At 40.3% G+C, this 26,410-nt stretch overlaps 1 protein-coding gene and 1 long non-coding RNA gene across 4 annotated transcripts in view; one reads left to right on the top strand and one right to left on the bottom strand.

The window, feature by feature from the left end:
- Positions 1–5,312: 5,312 nt before the first annotated feature.
- On the bottom strand, positions 5,313–17,223 carry LOC141568822 (uncharacterized). The gene is made up of 3 exons (XR_012492037.1): positions 17,119–17,223; positions 5,932–6,011; positions 5,313–5,415 (listed from the first exon to the last, which is right to left on the bottom strand). It is a non-coding gene; the product is annotated as an uncharacterized LOC141568822 (long non-coding RNA).
- A 498-nt stretch (positions 17,224–17,721) lies between these two features.
- BLMH (bleomycin hydrolase) overlaps positions 17,722–26,410 on the top strand; it is a 43,338-nt gene continuing 34,649 nt past the window's right edge. For 2 of the 3 annotated variants that reach the window (XM_074319575.2, XM_019739540.3), the window contains exons 1-6: positions 17,722–17,925; positions 18,228–18,425; positions 21,418–21,527; positions 22,350–22,491; positions 23,076–23,164; positions 24,496–24,588. In XM_074319575.2, the coding sequence (XP_074175676.1) occupies positions 17,913–17,925; positions 18,228–18,425; positions 21,418–21,527; positions 22,350–22,491; positions 23,076–23,164; positions 24,496–24,588 (645 nt within the window). In that variant the 5' untranslated portion in view covers positions 17,722–17,912. The remainder of the gene's footprint in view (positions 17,926–18,227; positions 18,426–21,417; positions 21,528–22,349; positions 22,492–23,075; positions 23,165–24,495; positions 24,589–26,410) is intronic. The other variant, XM_088802019.1, reaches the window with a different exon arrangement.

Raw genomic sequence — 26,410 nt, forward strand, 5'->3', positions numbered from 1 at the left:
TTCTTGTGCTCTTCACGTTCCCCTGTCCCCTGGCCATTAGATAGTCCATGTGACTGCTAGTCAAGGGGCTATGGATAGAATGAATGGAGTCACTTCTGGGCTAAACAGAGCAGAATGGGTGCATGTTTGTTAGGTGCTTTCTTCCCCTGACATGGCAACTGTGGAGAGATCCTGGAGCCTCTGTCAGCCTGACATTCTGAATAACAACATGGAACAGAGAAACCTGCTCACATGTAAGTGAAGTACACCTGTGAGTTAAGCCACCAGATTTTAGAGTTAATTTGTTACTGCAGCATAACTTAACCTGTCCTGACTAATGTAGGTATTTTCATTATAAGAATTCAGGAGCGTTTCATCTAGTTTAATGGAAGAATGCTTAATTTCAGGGGCAAGTTCATAATAACCCCCGTCCCTCCCACCAGGGACCCTGAGTCATATAAAATGCTGGATAACCTGCAATAAAATCATGTTTTTCCCTTTGAATAGATATAACTATTGACAGCATAGTTTTTTAAAATAGGGCATTATTAGTGCAAGCCAGAAAAAAAGGAGTTTGTCTCATTTTCTTAAAAAATCCAAATTATATTTAACCTCATACCAGCGACTATAGAAAATAAAATCTACACATTAATCACAAATTCCTTAACACTTAGGTAATCTTTCAAGAGCCTATCTCTGCAATATCAAGGGTGTTATATAGCAAATAACTTACTTCATGGGTAATTTTCACTTACGTAATACTGGAAAACCTGAAGGATACTACTGAGAATTCCCAAAAACCTGAGCTCTCAGAGAATTGTGTATACAAGACTAAGAAAACAATTGGAGATTTTGCATTCCTGCCAATAGATTCCTACAGCAAAATGTTGCTGTGGAAACTCATGAATTATGTGTCTTCATTTCTCTCGATGATCTTGATAGAAAAACAGTGTCAGCCTCTGTTTGAATTATGGTTATAAACAACAATCGCTTACATTTTCATGTTACCTTAGAGTTTATAAAGCATTCTTAGACATATCTTGTTTGATCCTCCCAGACACTGTGAGATATACTCCTAGGTGGTGCTGTCATTATTTATGATTTGCAACTGGAGATACTAAAGTCCAAGGTCACACAGCTAGTAAGAAGAGTCACTCTTCTCATTACCCTGCCCTTTGGCTCTAAGTAAGTACTACAATTGCTCTCAGTTTTGTACAGGACAATCATTCGGCCCTGTTGTCTTATGGGTGATTGCTATATGCCAGGAAGAATGGAAACCAGAGATGAGAAATTAAACTAGCACACACAATTATTAGGAATTGTCAAAATTTAATTCTCTGAGTTACCTGAAGTATAGTGACCTCATATAACAATAGTTACATTCCTATATGCACTTACCTTATACTGTCCTAAGCACTTGAAATATATTGTTAACTCACTAAATCCTCATAAAAATCACATAACAGGGTCCTATTTTTATTATACCCATTTTACAGGGGAGAAAAACTGAGGCACAGAGAATTTAAGTCATGTGTCCTTGGTCACATGGCTTGTTAGTGGCTGAACCAGGATTTAGATCTAGGCAATGTGGCTTCTGGGTCCTTAACCGCTAGGCAAAGTTGCCTCTTACATTAAGAACTAACTTATATAGTACATCTTATGTGGCAGGGACAATCATACTCGTATATAGACTCATTTAATCCATATTAGTGACACATTTAACATTTGAATTAAAATAGAAAGTAGATAGAGACAGGGAGGAAGAGGAGAGTGGGTTTAAAAAAGTGGGGAGGGAGGGAGAGAAGGATGGAGGGAGGGAGGCAGGAAAGGAGGGAGGGAGGGGGAGAGAGAGAGAGAGAGAGAGAGAGAGAGAGAGAGAGAGAGACTTAAAAGTGCCTGCCATGAGACTTGCCATTGAATTCAAAGAACATGTGCCCTGAAGTGAGCATAAGGTGAGGAGAGCCAGGGCTGGTTCCCTCATGGCTCTTAAAGTGTGAGCTTCTCATGTGCTCAGGATGAATCAAGCGTTCAAGGATTTGTGTTTTTCTTACATGGCCCCTACACACAAGCCAACTACTTCATTTGGTTCTCAACCAAAGAAACAGCAATCTCTTTCCATACTGGAATAAAAACCTGCTCTGCTGTACTTACTAAGAGGAGGTGTTTGGGCCTTTGAAGTGATTCTTTCCCAGGGAATTACCAAGGATAATTTTGACTACAATCAATTTTTGCCTGACTTTGGAACTTAATCCTTGAATAAGCCACAACCCACTTGTATCACTGAACATGATCAGCGCTGAAGGGAGTAGTTGGATTCATATAGTTTGTAATGCAACTCTGCTATGTATATTCAACACTGCTCACGGAAAAGTTTTAGCTACCAGATGTATGTAAAGGTACCAGATGTACAAACAGTTGCTTCAAAACACAGACCTCTCATCCTGGCTTGGCCACTTAACGAGCTGCTTACCACAAGGATATCACATAATCTTTCAGAGACTCTAAACTGAGGGACTAGACCAAAAGATAATCTCAAAGATCCTACACGCCCTCATAGTATATGATGGACATTAAAATGAATTGAACGATAATGAAACAACTCTTAGGGGGCTTTACTCCCTCCGTGTTCTGCAACAGATTCTCAGCCCAAAACAGGGTCATCTGTAGGTTTTATAGGCAGCTCAAGGGCATCATTCAAAACATTCCACCGAAAAGGATATAAACTTTGTTGCCACTAAAGAATCATAGCCTTGAATTCCTGAATTTTATAGTTATGATCCTCATAAAAGGGTTTAATAACAAACGTGGCTCACTTGGAAATCACCAACCTAAAGGACTTTGCTCCAATTTGAGATGTGGATCACACTTGTTTTTAAGAAACTATCTAATGATTTATTAACAAGTTCACATTTCTGCTAAAGATTTCTACACAATCTCTTTCGAATATCCTAAATGTAGGCATATGCATTTGTTTTGGCATATGCATTTTATGATTCCACAATGCTCTTAATCATCTAATTAAGGCTTCCATCACTGATCCTTGTTTGTCACAATGAGTGGTCATGATGATTTTCTACCCGTCAAATTAAAATGGGCCACTGTGAAAATTTAACAGCAGCATTTCTGCGCCTAAGGAAAACTTCCTGATTATGTTCCATTTGTCAAAGCCTAGAGTAAAAGCACCCATAAACCTAAACCATCCACCCACGGAATATCTACAAATAATTGCTTTGTTGCAAGTTGAAAAATAACATACAACAATACTCAGCAATTTTATAAATCTGCATGTTTATTGTTTAGACTGGCATATCTAACGTACTTAAGTTTCAAAAAGCATTTACTTACATTATATCTTTTGATCCCTAGGCTTAGAGAGCTTAAATTCTTAGTTGCTGGAATCAAATACTTGAGTACATATCCTAAGTCTATACTACTCTGCTAGCTGTGTGATGATGTGCAAGTTTCCTAACCTCTCTGTGCCTGCATTTCCTCATCTGTAAAATGGGCATAGTAATAGCATCTACCTCCTGATTTAGGGTGACTGTGAGGAATAAATGAGTTAAGATTTGTACATTGTAAGATCTGCGGCACAGTAAGCACTCAATACATTTTAGCTATTATAGATAGTACCCCACTTTTCAGAGGGGACTAAGACTCACTTACTGGCTGTATATGCCCATAAATAGTACTTAGGACGTAAAACCAGGTCTAATGGCCTTCAAACCTTGGCCTCTTTTCTTAACTACATGCTACCTTTCTTATTTAACATAAGAAATCAGGATGTCTAATTGAGGGTTTTTAAGAAACAAAGTCTTTCTTTTTCTAGTACTAAAAAGAGACACCAATTTTTTTGAAAGAAAATTAACTGAAAGAAAAATAAGCTGAGACACAAAACTGGAAGTCTGATGAGAAAAGATTACAAAGGGTATGCATAGGAAAGGTGGATTTGAGTCACCACCCCCTGCAGGTTAACTTTATTTCTGAGATTTTTATGCTTAGTCTCAAGAAAAGTCTCTGAAAAGAGGATAAGAATGTTGTAACTATTATGTTTAAATATTTGCTTCAGATACTAAAGTACGTAGCTCATAAATGAAAGAATGAAAAAAAGCTATGGGTTTGTTGCAGCTTTCAGCAAAGCCAGTCTCACAGCATTTCTAAAAGGAAACCAGGGTCTCCAGTCTCCAATTGTATTTATTAATAATTATTATTTTCTCTCAAGCCCAATTTCTCCATTTTTATCACTATCATTTTTTCTTCCATGTCCCCTTTTTTTACTTTTTATCTTCATTTTGATCTTTCTGTAATTCCACAAAATTTAGATTTTGGTGATCATAGGTGTTCATTTTATAAAACTGATTAGTACAAAGAGAAGCATTTTTAGAGTTAGCCCAATCAGGACCTCCTTGTGGCTAGATTCTCACCGCTTTGTATCAGTGCCTTATTTTTGCCCGCTGCGATCTTCCTTTCTCCCTGGCAAAATGAAAGAAAAATGGAGGCAGTTTCCCTGCATCTTTCAGAATGAGGTCACAGTCTCTCAGTGAGCACAGGTGGCCCTCATGTTTGGTCCCTGCCCTCTCACTCTTTAGTAGATCTATGCTCAAGGCGTTCAGTTTCCAGAGACTTGCTGCCTTAAGATCTTTGCATAAACCATTCATTACCTTCAACCAGAATGGCATGAACAAACTCCTAATAGTCCCAAACTCAGATATCGGCCATCTCTTCCAAGCGTTCCTTAAAAGCTCTGACTTTGATTTTCCTCTTCCATGTTCCACGTTACACTGTTCAAAACTCTACCAGAGCTAGGACCGGCCCTGTGGCTCAGGCGGTTAGAGCTCCATGCTCCTAACTCGGAAGGCTGCACGTGGCACCTTGAGCTGAGCTGCCGAATGGCTCAGTTGGTTGGAATGCGTCCTCTCTACCACAAGGTTGCCGGTTCGACTCCGCAAGGGATGGTGGGCTGCGCCCCCGGCAACTAGAAAACGGCAACTGGACCTGGAGCTGAGCTGCGCCCTCCACAACTAAGACTGAAAGGACAACAACTTGAAGCTGAACGGCACCCTCCACAACTAAGATTGAAAGGACAACAACTTGACTTGGAAAAAAAAAAGAAAAAAAGGCCTGGAAGTAACACTGTTCCCCAATAAAGTCCTGTTCCCCTTCCCCAATAAAATCTTTAAAAAACAAAAACAAAACAAACAAAACAACTCTACCAGAGCTAATGATCAGGGCTAAACCCCAATGATTAGGGGTAGGTGATTTATTCCTTCCAAACATACGCCGTATTCATCCTCCTCTTTTCATCTCCGCTACTGCCTTCTTGATCCAGGTTAAATGAACACTTACCCTTTGCTGGGCAAGTTATAGTCTCCTAATAAGTCTCCTGCTTATATTCCTGTCTGTCTTCAGTCCATCATTCACACTGCAGCTAGAGTGATCCTTTTAAGAAAAAAACATTTCACATGTACAGAAATATAATGTATAAAATTAGGTATAATGAATAAAATAAACACCCAAGTACCCACTAGTGTTTAAGAAATAGAATATTGTCAACACCTTTGAAGCTGACTGTGTCACTTTGCCAAAGATAACACTATCTTGAATTTGATATTTAATGTGCCCTTGGTGTTTTTTTTTATTTCTTTTACCACGTACGTCTATATCTCTAAACAATACATTATTTAATTTTGCTTGTTTTTGAACTTTAAAAAATGGCTGCATATCATTTGCTTTGCAATCTGCTTTGTGCACTCAACATTGTATTTCTGAAACTCATCCATGTTGATTTCCACATTCTGTTTAGTAGTCTGTCACATGAATATGTCACAATTCATGCAAATTCTTATTGATAAGCTATGCAATCACCAACAATGCTAAAATAAACAGTCTTGACTATGATTCCTAGGGCACGTACGCAAGAACTTCTCAAGGGCAGGGCTTTCCAACAGAACTTACCATGATGATGAGAATGTTCTATATATATGCTGTCCAGCATGATGGCCACATGTAGTTATTGAGCACTTGGAATATGATTACTACAAATGAGAAAGGACAATTTTAATTTTATTTAATTTTAATGAATTTAAATATAAATGGCTACAAGTGGCCAGTGGCTACCATATTGGACAACATAGCTTTAGACTATATACCCAGGAATAAGGTTGCTGGTTTATAGAGCATGTACATTTTCAATTTTACACAATATTGACAAATGTTTTCCAAAGTAGTAATATTAATTTATACACCCATAAGCAGTATATAAGGATTATCAACAGTACTTTTTAATGTTTGCCTGTAAAATGTTTGCCTATCTAGCTATATAAAGTGGCATCTTACTGTAATTGTATTTTGCATTTCCATCATTACTATTTGGTTGCCAGACATGCTTCCTTTCTTGTGAAATGCCTGTTCAGGTCTTCTTCCCATTTTTCTGTTGGGTTGTTTGTCCTTTTCCTATTTATATTCAAGAGTTCTTTATATTTTTTAATGTTACTTTTTCTTATTAAATGTGCTGCAGATATCTTCAACGTATCCTTGAAAACAAAAATCTGATCATGTCCCTTCACTCCTTACCATTGTGCTTGGAATAAAATCTAAACTCCTTCCCATGGTGCAGTGAACATTATGGTTGACTCCCAACATCCACCCCACTCACCCACGCCTACCCTACCCCCACCACCCACCCTTGGGAGAAGCAACGCAGTTTGGGAAATTGACTACTACAGTCGGGATAGGCTTGACAGATATAAGGGTAATCCCATTCCCCTCACCAATGACTCGTTTAGGAAAAGGCACATGACCTCATTTTAGACAATAAAATTCTGGGAGAATTTTGCTCAAAGCTTTTGGGAAACATGATCTTCACCTTTTTGGAGGAAGTGAGAAAAAGCTAGACTTTTTTCCATTGGACTTGAAGTAGGAAGCCTGAGGGGAATGAGTTCAAGAATGGTGCTATCACTGTGGGTGGCAGATCGCAGTGCCGTAAAGAAGCTGGGATCTTTACTCCCTTGGTGGGCATTGCTTGTTCCTATCCTGAGGCCCTGGTACTTGCTTTCCCCTCTTCTTGCAACTATCTCCCTGATTCTCACATGGCTGGATCTTTATTGCCATTCAGTCTCAGCCCAAATGGTCACCTCCTCAGAGGGACTTCTTTATACCATCACTATCCCTAGCCTGTCACTATCATGTCTTGCTGTTTCATTTTCTTTATGTCACTATTGAAATTATCTGCATTTGTACGTTATCTGTCTCCCCCACTAGAACGTAAGCCCCAGGAGGGCAGGAACCTTGTCTGTCTGACTTTCCTGTGTATTTCTATACAGTGTCTGGCACATAGTAAGTGCTCACTGAATATTTTTTGCACTAATCAAAAAATAGTGATTAATTTTTGTTTTTTTGTGTTCCCTACTGTATTGAAGCTCCTTGAGATCAGGGACCAATGTCATACTCATTTTTGTATTTCAAGTGCCTAGCACAGCTGCTGCCAAACAGTAGGTGTTCATTAAGCTATTGAATAAATGAATGAGAGAGAGAGAGAAAGAGAGAGAGAGAGAGAGAGAGAGAGAGAGAGAGAGAGAGAGAGAGAGAGAGAGAATGAGGGGGAGAGAGAGAGGGAAATATTTGGGGAAAATATAGTGCCAACCTATTGCCTTTATTGGCAATATCACTTGAAGAAGATTCTCTCCCATTCTTCTCACTGCCTATGGAGGGCTTTTGTGGATATAGTAATATCCCCAAGAATAAAGAATGCATGCCCTTCAAAGTACTTCACAATCTGACTATAAACAATCTTTTCAACCTCAATTCACACTTTCTACATGTCTTCCTTTCCCCTACCATTTGCTCTGTACTCTTGCCACACTAATTCTAGTGCAGTTGAATTTTATGCAAGGGATACATTCCTGAAACCTTCACACACAATTAAAAATCCATAATTCAAGTCTACTTAGTAATAGCATTTAGCAAGGCTATTTAGTGATAAACGTAAACTTATTGAAGGGAACATACTATTTTACCAGCTAAAATAGCTCCGCCATGTGGCAACAGCATAAAGTTTCTAATTCACTGAGCTACCACCAGCTTTGCAAGCATGCAATTCATGTTAAACATTGCTTCAAATTTTGTGCATGTAGTAAAGTGTTATTAATAGTTTATTAGGAACGACTTCAAATTTGCATAATTCAAATACCTGCAAAACTTGACCAGACTTTCTCACAGTTCCTGAATCATACTCAGGCCTATTTATGCCTCTTGGCCTTTGCATATGCTGTTTCCTCTGCCTGGCATGCTCTGTGAATTGCTAGCACCTAGAACAGTGAGTGGCAGAAATGTCATATCTAGAGGATATAAATAATGTTGTTGGTATAACAGTGTTATTCCAGAAGATGGGAAGTGTTTTTTTAAAAAGGTCCAGACGTGATTTACAATGAATGTTGAATATGTTGAAACACACTTAAAATCTAAAGTTTTCTGAGCAAAGGGAGACAAGGGTTGGGTTAGGTCCACATGGAGTGTAGGAATGGCAGGGAAGGTAGGAGAAGTCCTGAGGCTGCCAGTTACCTATATTCAGACAGGTATATGCCAGAAAATCATAGTGAAGGGATACAAGCGTCTTTGGGCCCAGAAAGTCCCAATATCCAGTATCTGAAAGCCTTAGTGAAGTCAGATCCGGTTCTGCTGGTCCTGTTCATCCCAGGGAGGCAGGGGTTAGGGGTTAAGGGGAGGGGTGAGGGCAGAAGGAGAGAGGTAATTCTCCCAAGTTCTATCCACATCACCCTAAATCAGAGGTTGAAACACTCAAGTATCCACAGACAATACATGTAAATGATTACGGCAAGCTAGATATAAAGAAAATTATGTGGGCCCCCTCCATCAGTTTTGTTTTGTTTCACTTTTGATGGAGAAATGACGATCATGAAGAAACAACAATATTTTCAAGAGAAGCCGGCAACCCAGATTTGTATACAAAGCTTCCCAATTCTAAAAATTGGCTCAAAAAATTTAAAACACCACACAGGCCAAGCAATGTATCTAGATGCTGAATTTGGCCCAGTAGGACACCAATGTATGACCTGAAATTTACTATCAGGTCTGGTGAAATATCATGAGGTTTTCTGAACAAAGCCAATCTCAGAGCTAATGTGAGCAACACTTCAATGTGAATGTTTCATGAAATTGCAGAATATTTGTGTTAGATTCTAATCCAGTCTTCCATCCAACATAAAAATCTGGTCTTTTCCGCCAAAGTAGATGCAGTTGGCCAACACATGTCAAAGACTGGTGAAGAGCAAAGGACGGGGTCACAGGATGGAGAATTTGTCTTGAGACCGGCCCTGTTTGCTTGAACTGGGGGGAGCCCCATGGAAGCAATAAGCAGGAAGCATATCTGCAATGGCAGGTGACGTCACTTCACAGGACTTATATTTTCATTTTTAAAGTTGCAGATTTAATACTAGAATTCTGTTTCTGGTTGCTTTGTTCCATGAGGTGTCATGGGGCCCAACAACATGTCTTCTGGATGGAGTTAGCGGGGTAGAGCATAAGAATTCTATTCCTGGGGAAATGTCTCCCTGGGTGGATCATTTGGAGTGAACCCACTGGGGAACCAGTTCTCTTCTGTATCTCTTCTCTGTGCCAACATAGGGCCTGAATGCATGGGTGTGGGTTGCTGGGTGGAAAACTGGTATGAAGGGTGCCACCCTAACAATGAGGGCAGAGTAGGAGACCTGTCAAAATGATAATAGGAATCTCTGGTACAATGTAATCAGTGGCAAGAAAAGGGTGGCAGAAGCTGTAAAACTGGTCCCCTCCACCTTCTCCAGTGATTCCATCCCTCCTCTTTTCCTGGGCTCTTATTCCATCAATTGTCACTCTCTGGCATATATTCCAGCTCTCATCAATCCTGGTTTCTGCCTTTCATCTCCTCCAGGTAGACATAAGTTTTCCTTTTCTCACAAAAGAGCTTCCCTCATATTTTCTTCCCTCTCAATTTACTGCAGTGTGGCTTCTGCCTACCCTGCCCTTCCACTGAAGCTGCCCCTTCTCACGCCACCTCTCACTCAGTTTGCCAAACTCAATCTGACTTTTCTTAAGTTTTCTGTCCCAGTCCCCATCCTCTCCTTGCCTTCCTGAGATTCCAGGGCATAACTCTCCAGGTCTTCTCCTATCTCTGTGACTGCTCTTTCTGTCTTTTTCTGCTGGCTCCTTTGCCCTCACCCATTCTTTAAATGTTACTGCTTCTAAAGCGAATGCTATCCCCATGTGCCATCCTTGTAAGAAGCAGTAAAAGGTAACCTCATACTCCGATTGGGCCAGGGTGCGTGGCTTAGCAATCAGCGCTTGGGCTGGACTTCAGGCCCCATTCACCCCACTCAGCCTGGTCCCCTTGTACCATGAATACCTTGTACAACTGCATGTTGTGGCCCAAAGTGCTATTCTCCGTCCTCATCACTTTTTTGCCTTACTCTTTCCCTCTACAAACTTGTTGCTTTCATTGTTCCAAGACATATGTGTCCTACTTAATCTCTAGACACCTTTTCATCTGCTTCCTGGACTTCTTTTCTTGGGTGTCCTGTGACTTGCCAAGGCACAAACTGAATTCATTATCTGCTCACTCACATACGCCCAAATATGTCTATTTTTCTGTATTCCCTCTCTTGGTTGATGACACCACCATCCAGCCCCTCATTCAACGGAAAACTTCCAGAGTATCTATTTTATTTTCTTTATACCATTATTGAAATTAGCTGCATTTATTTGTTTATCTGTCTGCCCCACTAGAATGTAAGCACCAGGAGGGCAGAAACCTTGTCTGTCTGGCTTCCTACAGTTTAAGGCTTGTGTCATCTCCCAAAGGCACTACTGGAATAGCCTCCTAACTAGTTTACCTATCTCCAGAATCTCTCCCCTCCACATCACCCTCCCCACTGCCACTGGGTTTCTTCCTTTACACAGAACTGAGCACTTTACTCCTTTGTTTGAAGATCTATTTTGGGGGAAATCCAGTCAAGATGGTGGAGTAGCTAAACGCTGTGCTTACCTCCTCTCATGACCACATCAAAATTACAATTACACTGCAGAACAACCATCATTGAGAATCGCCTGAAGTCTAGATGAACCAAAGCCCTATAACTAAGAACATACAGAAGAAGCCACCTCAAAACTGGTAGGAGGGGCAGAGACACGGAATGGACTGGTCCCACACACACGTGTGACCGTTATAAATCGGGAGGGATATCTCAGCTGTGGAGGCCCCCCAGAGGAGTGAGGGGTCTCAGCCCTCACACAAGGGGCCCAGCCCAGGGTTCCAGTGCTGGAGAGAGACATCCCCATAACTTCTGGCTGTGCAAACCAGCAGCGATTATGGCTGAGTGAGACAAGGGTGGTTGCAGTCCCAGGTGCTCCTCTTAAAGGGCCCACCCACGGACTTACTCGCTGACAGACTCACTTCCTCCAAGCTCTAGAGCTGGGGCAGCAGCTTGAACAGTGCAGAAACATACAGGGAGGAACTGGATCATCTGGCTCCAGGGCAAGAGCTGGAGAAGCAGCTTTCCTCCAGCTGGAGGAGCTGGCAGAAGCCATTGTTTCTTTGTTAAACCCAAGCCCTCCCAGAGTGCATATGCAGGCAGCCACCATATCCGAGTCTCTATCAACCTGGCTAACACCTTGGATTCACCCTAATTCCTTGAAACCCTGCCCCACACCACTTTCTGGCACACCCAAGCTGTTTCTAGCAGCTTTTCTGTATAAATGGCCAGTCTAGGCTCATGCTTCACTCTCCTAAAATCTCTCAAAGGTTCACAAACACCAAACAAGCAGCGTCTGGCTTCAGCATGTCCCATATCTCTGGCTGAGCAGCCCTAAGCCTGGCACTAGCGGCAGCCAGCCTGTTGTGGCTTGGCCTCTTGAGGCACCTCCATGCCCACCATGGGCAACAACTGTCTGCAGATGACTTTGTGGCTCAAGCTAGGGGGCCTGAGGCAGGGAACAGGCTACAGCTGAACTTGGCCCGCAGCGAGTCCCCTCATAGATGTCCCCTCACACCCAGTGGCCAGCTTCAGACTGAGCCGCAGCATCACCAGACCACCTCCAAAGACAATAAACCCAGAGCCCTGCTAAAGCAAAACCTGCTCTGTAAGGTCAGCCCCTGCACAACATCTCCTCCACTGTAGTCATGACCAGTCCTCACAATCATTCAGCCCACGGGTCAGTCCTTCCCACTGATGTGCAAACAGCAGCCAAGGCTGCAACAGGAGGGCACACACAACCCACACAAGGCACATACCTGGAGCACTGTGCTTTGGTGACCAGGGAGACTGTGCCACTGGGCCCCACAGGACACCAACTACATAAGACCACTCTACTAAAACCAGGAGAAATAGCAGCCCTACCTAATGCATAGAAACAAACACAGGGAGGCAGCCAAAATGGACAAAGAAACATGTCCCTAATAATTGAACAGAACAAAGCTCCAGAAAAAGAACTAAACAGAATGGAGACAAGAATCTACCAGATGCTAAGTTAAAAGCACTGGTTATAAGGATGCTCAGTGATCTCAGGAAGAATTTTAAAAAAAGAGATAGGAAGCATAAACATGGAGATAGAAAACAAAAAAATCAATCAGAAATAAAGAATACAATAACTGAAACGAAGACTACATTAGAGGGAATTAACAGCAGATTAGATGAAGCAGAGGACTTAATCAGCGATTTAGAAGATAAGGTAACAGAAAACACCCAACAGAACAGCAAAAAGAAAAAAAGAATCCCCTCCCCCCAAAAAATGAGTACAGTTTAAGGGGCCTCTGTAACAACATCAAGCATGCCAACATTCCCATCATAGGGGTACCAGAAGGAGAAGAGAGAGAGCAAGGAATTGAAGACCTTTTTGAAGAAATAATGACAGAAAACTTCCCTAATCTAGAGAAGGAAATAAATATACAAGCCAAGGAAGCACGGACAGTCACAACAAGATGAACCCAAAAAGGCCCACACCAAGAAACATTATAATAAAAATGCCAAAGGTTAAAGACAGAGAATCTTAAAGCATCAAGAGAAAAGCAGTTAGTTACCTACAAGGGAGCTCCCATAAGACCGTCAGTTTATTTCTCAACAGAAACTTTGTAGACAGAAGGGATTGGCAGGAAATATTGAAAGTGATGAAAATCTAGGACCTACAACCAATATTACTCGACCCAGAAAAGCTATCATTTAAAATCAAAGGACAGATAAAGAGCTTTCCAGACAAGAAAAAGATAAAGAAATTCATCAACACCAAACCAGAATTACAAGGAATCTTAGAGGTACTTATTTAAGATGAAAAAAAAAAAAAAAAAAGATCACAACTATGAATAATAAAATGGCTATATCCATAAACAATTACTTTCAATGTAAATGGATTAAATGCTCTAATCAAAAGATACAGTGGCTGAGTAGATAAGAAAACAAGACCCTTATATATGCTGCCCACAAGAGACTCACTTCATATTGAAAACACACACACAGAGACTGTAAGTAAAAAGATGGGGAAAAGGTATTTCATGAAAATTGAAACAAACAAACAAAAAATCTTGGGTAGCAATACTTACACCAAACAAAACAGACTTTAAAACAAAGGCTATAACAAGATGCAAAGAAGGACCCAATAATCCTATTTCTGGATATTTACCCAAAGAAACCCAAAACTTCAAAGGGACATGTGCATCCATATGTTCATTGCAGCATTGTTTACAATGGCCAAGATATGGAGGCAGCCTGGGTGTCTATCAATGGATGAGTGAATAAAGAGTAGGTAGTACATATATACAATATAATATTGCTTGGGTGTGGAGGGAACGGGTTCTTGCCATCTGCAGCAGCATGAATGGACCTGGAGGGTATTTTGCTAAGCTAAGTATGTCAGACAGAGAAAGACAGACGCAATGTGATTTCGCTTGTATGTGGAATCTAAAGAACAAAATAAAGAGACAAAGCAAAACAGGAACAAACTCATAAATACAGAGAATATTTTGATGGGAGGGGAGTTGGGGGTGAGTGAAAAAGGTAAAGGCATTAAGAAGTATAAATTGGTAGTTACAAAATAGTCATGGGGATGTAAAGTAAAGCATAAGGAATATACTCAATAAAACTATTGTAATAACTACGTACGGCGCCAGGTGGGTACTAGACTAGTCAGGGGATCTCTTCTTAAATTATATAAATGTCTAACCACTACACTGTACACCTGAAATTAATGTAAAATAATACTGAATGTCAACCGTAATTGAAAAATTAAAAGGGGGGGGAAGGTGAAGGGAAATAAGAGGCTCAGGTTTCCAGGTATGAAACCAGTAAGTCATGGGGATGAAATGCACAGCATAGGGAATATAGTCAATAATATTGTGATAGCACAGTATGGTGTCAGATGGTTGCTTATCATGGTGATGGCTTCTTTAGGTATGTAAATGTTGAATAACTATAGCGTACACCTGCAACTAATATAATACTGTATGTTAGCTATATTTTAATAAAAATCTTTAAAAAAAATAAAAACTTATTTTGGCTTCCAATTAACCAAAGGATAAAGTTCAAGTGTTCAGGCATTGCATATAAAACCCTTCATATCCTGACCCAAACCAACCTTTCCAGTCCTACACCTTGCCCCAGATCTCAATACCTTCCTTACTCTTCACCACATCAAACCATGACACAGTTTCTTGAACAAACATGATTTTGTCATGTGTTTTAAAGCCTCTGTGCCTTTGCTGATGCCTTGCAAGCCCTTCTTGTTTTTTTTTTTTTTTGCCTTGTAAAATCCCACCCACTCTTTAAGATAATGCTTACTTGTCCCCTCTTTTTTCAGGCACCTCTGGCCCTAGGTAACAGCTCTCTCCTTACTATTTCTACGGCACTACTGGTATGCTAGTAAAGATTGTCTGAAAGATATTTCACGTCTTTCCTACTACATTGTGAGTTTCTTAAGGGCAAGATTAAGCTTTGTTAGTCCCCTTATCATCAGCAGCTTGCCCAGTGCCTGCTATCTGGTAGGTATTGTATGAAATTTTATGAAATTGTCAGGATGCTTGAATATTATTTTGTGAAAGGACCAATGATTTCTTTCAGCATAATTTTCAGTCTGTCCCTTTTCTTCAGACATCAGAAGAATCTCAGAATAGGATGATTAATTGGAGATAGTTGCTATGTTATATCCCCAAACTTTACCTAGGTCTGTCTCTCTAGGGACTTCGAGACTATGATTTTGATACGGGAGAGCCCCCTCACTACAGGAATTTTAAGTCTCCTTTTCCCTAGTTTCTTAGCTCCCTAGTCCCTGGTCTTCATCAAATTTCTTAATCTTAGACTAAATATTGTTCTTAGCCTGAATCATAGAATGTCTTTAACCCCTGCTTCAGATAATTACCCAGAAGCTTGTTGCTTGTAATCATTGTGGCCCAGCATTCTTTCCAGGCCATTCCAGGCCCAGCTCCTGGGTAAACAACGCCACCTGAGTAACTAGTTAAAACCAGAGGAAAAGGCCACAGGCCTTTTGAAGCTAAATGGGCTTTCACCCTGCTTCAGTAGCTTTGAGTCCTGGTCCTTGGGCCGGCGCTTTTAAATCTATTAACCAAAATCTTTCTCTCCTCATCTAGGGGCCATTGGGGTACAAATGATGTCCCAGCAAGGCTTCCAGTACACCCCAATCAAGGAAGTCAACGCGGTCTTCCAGGTGGATCTTGAGACCCCTTCTTCTCATTTAAGATCAGATAGGGCGAGAGTTCCATGAATCCCCATAGGTAGGGACAACGGCCACATTCAGCAGGAAGCAGATACAGAAGAAGAGACCTCCTGTCCTTCAACTCCCCATAGAGACTTATGGGGATGACGCCCCTCAGGGGAAATGAGGCAGGCATTTCAAGATAGGAATGGGGTCTCCAGACATTCCTGCACGATCGACACGGCCTGTGGAGAGCAACCACCCAGAGACCTTCCAGAAACCGCCCCTCTACGCCCAAATTTTTCCTTACCACCATAACCATTAACCACTATGAAGACACTAGAAGACACAAATTACTTAACTAGATTAGACTGGTCACTCGCACCTGTGCAGTAAAGGTTACAACCACCTTCTTCTCACCTTAGCCTCATTATATAATACCATCATTATAATATCATGCATATGCCTGGAAGTTCATTAACATCATTATAACAGACTGAATTCTGGGAAGGAACATGCACAGTCTAAAAAGATGAGGTAATAGCCTCTTGCCAATCACAGGTGCCAATCAAGTGGTCCCACACCTAGCGAGGAGTAGCCCATTCTAGAGAAAAGAAAAGAAAAACTCCAAGTCCTCGCCAGTTGGCGCCTCTTGAGCCACTCTGTTGCTTGGCCCGCTCCTATTCCTTTGGAGTGTACTTTTGCTTCTAATAATCTGCTCTTTCACCACTGCCTTTCTGTGTCCCACTCAGTTCTTTGTTTGGGATACCAAGAATCTGGACACCACCGGGAAGAGTCTCCGGTAACAATTTTTCAAATGACTAACTGGTGTCTGTGTGTGGATTTTCCCAAATATTAGAGTTTCTTAGAACCAGTGATGGCTTTCAATTTACGACCTAGAGTCTAGGTTCCACAGAAGACTCTCACTGTTTTGAGTAGCAGAGTCAAGGTTTTCAAAGATAAGGCAGGTATATTTGTATTTGTTTTATCACCTATGGGTTGAGATGTTAGAACATGAAAAAAATACATACACATATACATATGCCTCGGTTTTTGAACGTAACCCGTCCCGGAAGACCGTTCGAGTTCTGAAATGTTCGAAAACTGAGGCACGGTTTCCCCATAGAAAGTAATGCGTTCCAGACCTTTAAAATCAACCCCTAAAACTGCAAATTTAGCATGAATTTTACTATCTAATGATACTATAGATCCATAAAATTTATGGCGTTCGTAAACTGAAATGTTCGTTAACGGAGACGTTGGAAAACCAAAGTACTGCTGCATAAGGACTTCACAATCTCAAAACTTTGGAAAATTGCTGTTATCTTGACGGGTGGTGGGGGGCTCATTTGCAGGTTTTGTAGGTCTGGCAAAACAGCATGGATGCTTAAGACTGACCTCTGTCATTCCCCTTAGTTAAAGCCCACAGTACATGCTGGGCTAGGCACTCACCGACTCCATGAAGCCTAGAATGGGTAGTTTTCTTGAAATGAGCGGATGCATATTTGTAGAACTGTGGTAGTCGCTGAATTGGCGGGAAAGAACTTGGTACCAATTTCCTCGCACATACAGGCCTTGGTTCTGACTGGAATCCAAGCAACAAGTTGCCGTTGAAAAATAGTCATTGGTCAGCAAAGGATGTCTATAGGTAGAGCTTTTGGGTACGTTTTTTGTGATGAGTCAACCCACCCTAAGCCCTGTGCTTAAGTGTGAGGTCTCTCTGCTCGGCCCTACCGCCTCGAGCCCCCGTCTATCTTCTGAAAAGGCTTTATGGGGTCAATTCTCCCAGCGTGGAGCCCCTCAGGTTACCCGCTCCGAGCTGACTGTTACAAGGGCGCCCTGGTGGCGGGGAAGTGGGATCGCAGTTGGCTGAGGACGCCAACGCCACCCGGGCGACCTGTGGGCAGTAGGAAGAGGGAGCGGGGGCCCAAACAACCTCAGGAACCGCCCGGGGCGGCGACGCGGGGGGGACAGAGCAAGTCAGCGAGCCCGTCGCTGTCAGCTCTCCGCGGGGCGGGGCCTGCCTCACCGGCGCTGACTCAGCAACGCGAGGCTGAGAGTTTTGTCCCTCCCCGGATCCCGTCTGTCAGCCTCTGCATTCCGCCGACATCGACCCGGTTTTCTCTTTCCGGCTCTAAGGGTGCGGAGGGCAGGTCGCGACGCGTAGTCTGAGCCGGTGTGCGACGCGGCGGTTCGTCTGGAGGACCCTGAAAGCTAGTGTTCCCTCGCTGGGCAGCGTGTGCGCCATGAACAACGCGGGTGAGGCTCCGATCTTCCCCGCAGGGGCTTTGCCGGCGCCCTCTATGGGGGCTCAGCTGGGCCCCAGGGGCCGGGCGGCGTGGAAGGGCCGGTTCTGGGATCAGAGGGGATGGCGCTTTCAGAGCAGCCTGGAGTGGCAGGCGGGGAGAAAGCATCTTGAGGGAGGACGCCGGAAAAGGGCTTTCCCACTGCAATGGTCAGCTCAGGATGCTTAGGAAGTTTAAGAGCCAGGGTGTGGGAATGCCGGATCAGTCCTCTTCAGCATCTTTTTGGTGTTACAACCCCGTTTGGTCTTCTAACAGGACTGAATTCGGATAAGGTAGCTGCTCTGATTCAGAAACTGAATTCTGACCCTCAGTTCGTACTTGCCCAGAACGTCGGTACTACACATGACCTGCTGGATATCAGTCTGAAGAGGGCCACGGTACAGGGTACTCAGCATGTGTTCCAGCACGTTGTGCCTCTGGAAGGCAAGCCAGTCACCAACCAGAAGAGCTCAGGTGAGGTCTTAAAAGTTTTTGCACACTTTACTTGACCTTCCTGACAATGTCCCATTTTAAGAATGGTCTTAGGGGAGCAGAGGTTTGTATTGAAAGAACTGGTGGTAAATTCTTAGAGAACAGACACAGGTAAAGGCAGGTTCAAGAACATTACTTTGTGACTCGTTTTGGTATATTTGATTTGAGCACTGAAGTGGCAAGTCCATGATCATCTGTTTGATTGTAATTCAGTATATTCTGTGCTGAAGTTATGTGATTGCAGCCCCATGCCTTGGAGATAATATGTTCTTGCTACAAAACGGACCATGCAAAAATGTTCATGCCCTCAAGGACTCACCCAGATTTCCCCAAGGCCATACACAAATGTATGAAATGAAAAAGAGAATCACCTCAACATACCATCAAATGTTATTTTTAATTATGCTTCTTGGTTGCAACTTGAGCAGATGTGCTAGTGGGCTCAGTTCCCACAAATCGACCAGTTTGTAATGCAGAAAAACACTCAGTTCTCATGTCGCACCAGTCAAGAGCTCTTGTTTTGCTATCTGCTCTCTAGCAACACTGTCAGAAAAACAGCTACAGTGAAAGATTGGTTATCCAGGAATGTGAGTAAAGAGGACATTCTCACAAAGTCTATGCATTTTAAAACTACTCCCATTCTACTTACTTATTTTGACAGAAAGCAAATCAGTGCTTGCTTAGAGCCAGTCAGAATTTAACATAGATATATTTTGTTGTATGTAAATTATACCTCAGTAAAGTTAATTTTTTAGATTTCAAGGGAAAGAATCATGACCTTAAGAATACCGTGTTTCCCTGAAAATAAGACCTAGCCAGACATTCAGCTCTAATGCGTCTTTTAATATAAGCAAAAATTAATATAAGGCCTGGTCTTATTTTACTATAATATAAGACCCGGTCTAATATGGTTATAATATAGTATAGTATAGTATAGTATAGTATAGTATAGTATAATATAATATAATAATACTGGGTCTTATATTAATTTTTGCTCCAAAAGATGAATTAGAGCTGATTGTCCGGATAGTTCTTGTTTTCGGGGAAACAGAGTAAATAATGTTTTGCCGTAGTAGAAAGTGCTTGGGGTGGTGTGAACTGTCAAGCTACAAATTGTACAGTTAGTAATGTCACAGTAGTACTCACATAGTTTAAACTGCAGTGACCTCGTAGGGAAAAGCCTGAAAATGTTCATTTGGAAGAGATTAGGTCTCATATATTCTGTAGTGTCACTTTGGTTTACAAAAGATACAATAGCACATGAGCTATGTAATTTATTTTCATGTACTTTTTACATTAACAGTTCATACAGATTCCCTCTAATGGGAAGTAATACAGTGGATATGAGAGAGGTGGCATACAGATAAATCCAAGGCAGAGATCAGCTATACTAAGTCATTAGTGATTTTCAAAAGACACTATAGTTACTTATTTTTAATTGTTTTTTCTTATTATAAAATGACTGTTGTTCAATGAGGAATATTTGCAAAATACCAGCAAGTACATATTTGTTGTCAGTTCTTTATTCTATGTGGGTGTGTGTGGGTGGGTGTGTATGAAATATGGGTGGATACCTTACATGTTGTTGGGTAACCTACCTACCTGTTTCACTTACCAATATATTGTAAACATATTTTCATGTCAGAAAAAAAGTTATGCCCAAATAAAAGTCAAGTTTTTTCCCCTCTGAATTTTCCTTCAGAAAAGAGAGAGTTATTCTGTATTTGAGGCCTTACAAAGACTTTCATAATGACCATTCTCAGTTAATTTATTTTGAAGTAGAGTACAGTTTGGCACAGACATTCCTCTGGAATGACCTCAGTCTGTGCTAGTTTGAGATGCTTATAGAGATCAGTTGAATGAATCAGTTTTTTGAAAAGGCAAAACATTTGAACACAGTATATTCCTAGGACATGACCTTTCATGGAAGTGTTGGATATCATTATAAATAGGCTGTGTAAAGATCACTTAAGTCAGTATAGGACATGGTGACAATGTGGTGTTTGTGATTATCCACTTCAAGGACAAATGAATAATGTGATTGTATGATTGAGGTGTGGCATAAAGTGTTCATGCATGGTTTCAAAACATTGCTGAGACTCAAACATATTAGATGGAAGAAATGATGTGGTCTGATTGAAAGACTGGATCAAATCATGGCAAAGACACTGGTGCCAGAATGCATGTGAAGAGTATGAATCAGTGTGAAAATGGAAAAAACAATGCTTCTACATCAATTTATTACATTAACACAATTTAAACTGTCTCTGTATTTAAATTACTAAATATTATAGGTAGACAGTTACTGTTTCATCTGTACTTTAAATAGTTCTATAATCCAGTTAGATTAACAACTTAAAAAAAACAATTCTTATTGGGAAACGGGGGATTGACTTAGGTTAGGGCTGCCTTATAGTGAAGCATATAATATATTCCAGATTAAAGGGTAGGGACATTTTAAAGCTTTTGCCAAATTGCCCTCAGATATTTAGTACCTGTTTAGATCCAGAGTGTCTAATAATGGTATTTCCCCATTAAGGTTCTTGCCAATATTGAGCATTATCAATTAAAAAATGTTTCCCCACTTAACAGGTGTCTTATGATGAGCTTTATAAAGTGAGTTTTTTTTGCCATTTGTATCTTTTTCAGCCATTATCTGTTCATGATCTCTGCTCATGTTTTTCTAGCAGTACTTCTAATGTAATTTTCTTCCGTGGTTTGTAATGGATTCTTTATGTGATATGTAAAAAGATTTTTTTGTATGTTAAGGATAGTAAACCTTTGCATATATATTGCAAATAGTAATTACTACTTTTCTTATTTTGTTTTGTTGTTTTTCATCTTTCTGCTCTTTCTGATTTAGTCTTAAATTGCCCAAGATCTTGTCTTGGGTTCATTGTTGGGAAATACAGTTGGAACAATGTAATCTATGTGAACACTCATCATAATTTCTTGGTTTGCTTTCCTGTTTTAGGGCGATGCTGGATCTTTTCTTGTCTGAACGTTATGAGACTTCCATTCATGAAAAAATTAAATATTGAAGAATTTGAGTTTAGTCAATCTTACGTCTTTTTCTGGGACAAGGTATGAGACTGACCTTGAAAGGTTCTTTTTGTTTTAGTATCAACCTTGGTGGGGACTATCTCTTCATTTCTTGCTTTTCCAGTTGTAGTCTGCCTTCCATTATAGATATGACACCATTTATTCTGATTTCCAAAGTATCAAAGTTGACTTTTTTCAAAGGCAGAACTGCTTTTGGTTGGTCAGTGGCCACCTTTTGCAATGAAATAGGTCTGCTGACTCACCCTACTGCTTCCTTGTTTCTTTCTTAACTTACTTAAAATTTTTTATTTTGTTTTCAAGAATTTCTTTTAGCATCTTTATTTAGGTTATTTGGTCTTTCTAGGACATAATTCCCCTTCTCTGAGTAGTACTTGTCTGAAAACAGTAAATAATTTTATTCAATTTTTTAAATCCTTAAAATGTATATTATATAAATGTCCATTCGATGTTTATTGATTGAAGGCTCTAAATATCAGATTTTATTTCAAAATAAAGCAATGCCTTATTTTGGATAAACTATTAGAATGTATACACACAGGTAGAAGAAGAAACTTCAAATGTTTTTATGAGGCCAGATACTGATATTTAATTACCAACTCTAGTTTAAAAATACCTACTGTGTATACCTGAAACTAATACAATGTTATGTGAGTTATACCTCAATAATAAAAGCCAAAAAAACACCCCACCTGAAACTAATATGTCAATTATACTCAATTTAAAAGAAAAAAACAACATACTGTGTTGGGGCTCCAGTAGTTACAAGACTCCTGCTCTGTTGATAGTGCAAATAAAGGAATTACTCTCTTGTCCTTTGATTTTATTTAACTTCTCTTACTCTAGGTTGAGCGCTGTTATTTCTTCTTAAATGCTTTCGTGGACACAGCCCAGAAAAAGGAGCCTGAGGATGGTAGGCTGATGCAGTATTTGCTTACGAATCCTGTGAATGATGGCGGACAATGGGATATGCTTGTCAATATTATTGGTAAGAGTCTTTCTTTAAGGGGAATGAAACTCAGCATTATCTAGTAACACTCTTTAGTTAGGCATAGGCCAGTTTTTTGGTAGTTACGTCAGAGTCGAATTGGTCTTCCAGAAAGTTAGCTTTAAGAACATTTAGTTCACACTCTCACCTATAAAGTACCTTTCTTAAATTAGAGGTAAGGAGATAGGACTGCGAAGGGTGAGTTGGAGAAGAAAAGGTCGTATTAACTAGAACTAACTGTCTATGAAAAAGCTTATCTCTTGTCCACTGATGTAATCAAGAAACACATTGAAACACATTTGAAAATGTCCTCATTCTTGTAAAGCGTTGTCTTTTGGGCAAACCTGATCATGCTGAGCACTTCACAAAGTATGATAAAAAATAAAATCTAAGAAAGATGGATAAATGGGCAGATTAAATAACCTGTTTAATAATGTGAGGCGTAAGATTGTTAAGTTCTCTGAATTAGACCACCAAAATATGGCCTGTGTTTTAAAGCAATAGCTATTTTTGCCATGGTTTCTAACGCTGGAATTTTGGAGTATATATACTTTTACCTCATCAAACACTAACTTTTCTTTTAGAAAAATATGGTGTTATTCCTAAGAAGTGCTTCCCTGAATCTCATACAACAGAAGCATCCAGAAGGATGAATGATATTCTGAATCACAAGGTACAACATATGGAGCAGGGTGGGATTGAACTTAGTATAGTTACCTTGAAATTCCTAACTGATTCTCCAAGGGGATTCCTGGGCATTTCAGTGCATAGATTATGTACAAGTGTCTCTTGTAGATACGTACTCAGTGTCTCTCAAAAGCAACGTAGCTATACACTTTAAAAGTAATTGAGGTTAGGGTGTTTTTTCCTTTTTAAACATATTCCACTTTTATTTCTATTGATTTTTAATGTTTTCTTATTGGTAGTCAGGAAAGAAAGTTCGACGTTCAATTAATTATGGGCCAGAAGCACACTGGGTACTGTGCCTGTCACTTGGTTCTAGAAGAGAAGGGTTGGGACAGCTTCATGTACTGGTAAAATCAAAGAACTATTGATGAGACTTCCTTAGGGAGTATGCTGAGTGCATAGGCTTCCCCAAACCACATCAGGGTACTTTATTCATACACTAAAGATTTGATGTAGTCTCTGAAGTGCTTTTTATTGCTTGATTTATTTTAATAAATCATTCTCTCTTCTCCACATAACCCATTTTCCAAGGAGGATTATAAATCCTACAGGGATACTTCTCTGCCAACCAGACATCTTTTTTGAGAACTGGGAGTTGCCAGAATCTGCTACCCTGATCTATGAGGCTAAAATTGGATTTGTCATCCCTGGGAGAAAAATTATATTTAAAAATAAACTGTAGATGTGTTTCCCCAATATTAGAAGTGGGTTATTTTCCACCCAGGAAATGCTGCGGGCTCTTACCTACAGGCCAAAAGATTAATAGTATAGCACTGGCTTCCATTTCAGATGGGAGCAAGCTCCTTGTTAGCACCACGAGTAGATTTCAGACTTGCCTTTATCTTAGGCATCTCTCAAAATTGAAAACAACAAAAATGAAAACTATATTGGGGGTTGGCATAGCTGTGGTCATGATGATTTGGCAGAGAAGTTGACAACCAGTAAAAGTCTAAATAAAACTCTATTAGAGTGACTTAATGGCATAGTCATCATAAGTGCTGTTTCTAAGGGGCCACAGGCATATGGAATCAGATGTTTTCCCCATACCCGGGCATGTAGTGTCACAGAGTGCCATCTGTTACAGAGCAGGGGCTGTTCATCTAGTATTCTTTGGGAATAGTCTGGTTTGTTTTTTTATGGAAAGTATTTTTAGCTATGTGTTTAAGTGGATTGGTTGGGAAAAAACATTTATTTTATGAACTTTGCCCTGGGTCTTAGCTGAATTATACTTCAGAATAGAACTAGCGTTGGTCTGTTAGGCTCATTTACAATTGAATTTGGGTAAATATTGGAGTGCTGAATAACTTTCTGTCATAGATGAGAGAGTTCTGTATACGACTACGGAACCTGGTACACAGTGGAGCAACCAAAGGAGAAATCACAGATACACAGGATGCCATGATGGAGGAGGTAATACCAATTATTTGCGTTTTTTGTGATCCTTCTAAAGAACTCTCAGAGTATTCCTATCTGTTAAACTGATTAGGAAGTGTAATCATTGCAATAACTGTTGAATTGAATTGGAAATTACTTATTTTGCAGCTGTAAAAACTGAGGTGTAAACTTTGTATTTTAGTATGGGACTTGCATGTACTTCCATCTTCTAATTCCCAGTTTGGTAGTCTATGTAATTCATAAATATTGAGTACCCTCTATGAGTTTGGCACTGGGGATACAAAGATGAAAAAGACATAATCTCCACTCTTAAGGAGCTCAATCTCTTGGGGAAAAGAAACACATGAATAATTATAGTAAATCCTATGTTAGAGATGTGTTAAAAAGGATTTGGTGGTCACAGAGGGGAGAGTTACTAATTCGGTGAGCTGAAGGTTTTGTGGGGAAGGTATTGGAACCAGCTCTCTAAAGAACAGTAGGAATTTACCAGATGGCTAATAGGGAAGACCATTCTAGACAAAAGGAATTAATTACATGAACAAAGGTGGATTCCTCAGAGAATAGTGTAGTTGAAACATAGTTTGTGTGATTGGTAGCAAATTAAGCTAGAAAGGAAGAGTTGTGAGGGGTCTCAGGAGATACCAGGACTTTTCGCTTTATTCTATAGGAATGAAGATGGGAAATTATTGATGGTTATGTCAGTTAACATAATGTACGTATAATAATGTATTGATGATTATGTCAGAAAACATTTTGGAAAACCTAAAAAGCATTAAACAAATATAAGGTTAAGTAATGTTTACTATAAAGGCAGTTAAGAATACTACTTAATACCATCTATAATCCAGATAAATATGCATAAACCCCTGAAATTGCGTTGAGAAAAGAACAAACATTTCCCTTTTTCGTCTAGTGGACCCATTACTAGGAATCATTAAGAGTTTCCTTTCAAGATTGTTTGTGTGGAGTTAAAATGGCCTTATTTTTTCACTGCAATGGGCAACACTCATGTTTTCCTTTGAATTTTAGAGAAGGGGACTAGACTGTATCTGAGGGCCTGGTCTCTATAGAGTCAGATGGTCTTCTCATTACTTAAGCCATGTGACCTGGGACAGGTTCCTTCAACTCTCAGGTCTCTGTTTATTCAAGTGTAACATGTATAGCCCAGTGCTAACACTATGGCTGAATAGATAAATGCAGAGGCTTCATTTTTCCAAATGCGTGTAAATTAACTCATACTGAACTCTTTTCTATACTTCCTAAATGTTCCTATTTAAGAGAGGTATGGAGGGGCGTAGTGGGGAAAAAATAGGCTTTGGAGTTAGATGGACATGGGTTTCGATTCTGGCTCTATCACTTAACAGCTCTGTGATCTTAGGTAAGATCCTGAACCTGTCTGAGATTCAGTTTGGGATTTAAAAATATATTCATTGGGTTTTTGTGGGACTCAGATAAGGAATTAAATATAAGAATGCGAGGCATTGTGCTGACATATAGCAGTTGGTTCAGTAAGCTAGTAAGGATGAAGGTTTCTATGTATAAACAGTATGGAGAAGGACCCAGATAATACTTCTTACAGATCCCCAGCCTCCTGCTGGCTTTTGATGTTTGCTTTATGATCTTTTAAAGGCTATATCTAAGATCCACTCCTGACCATAGCATTGGCAGATAAGAATTAGGGCAAATATGTTTCACATATCTTTCCTCCCCTACCCCTACCATGGAAAAATAGTAAAACACCATACCAAGTCCTGAGTATGGATGCTTCGTAGGATTATTTACTTAATGATTCTGTCCAAACTGTTGGCCGTAGGATTCTGTATGGTAGGTTTTTAGG

This window comes from Rhinolophus sinicus, chromosome 12 (assembly GCF_057876585.1).
Source record: "Rhinolophus sinicus isolate RSI-liver-muscle chromosome 12, RSI-T2T, whole genome shotgun sequence".
NCBI classification, from domain to species: Eukaryota; Metazoa; Chordata; class Mammalia; order Chiroptera; family Rhinolophidae; genus Rhinolophus; species Rhinolophus sinicus.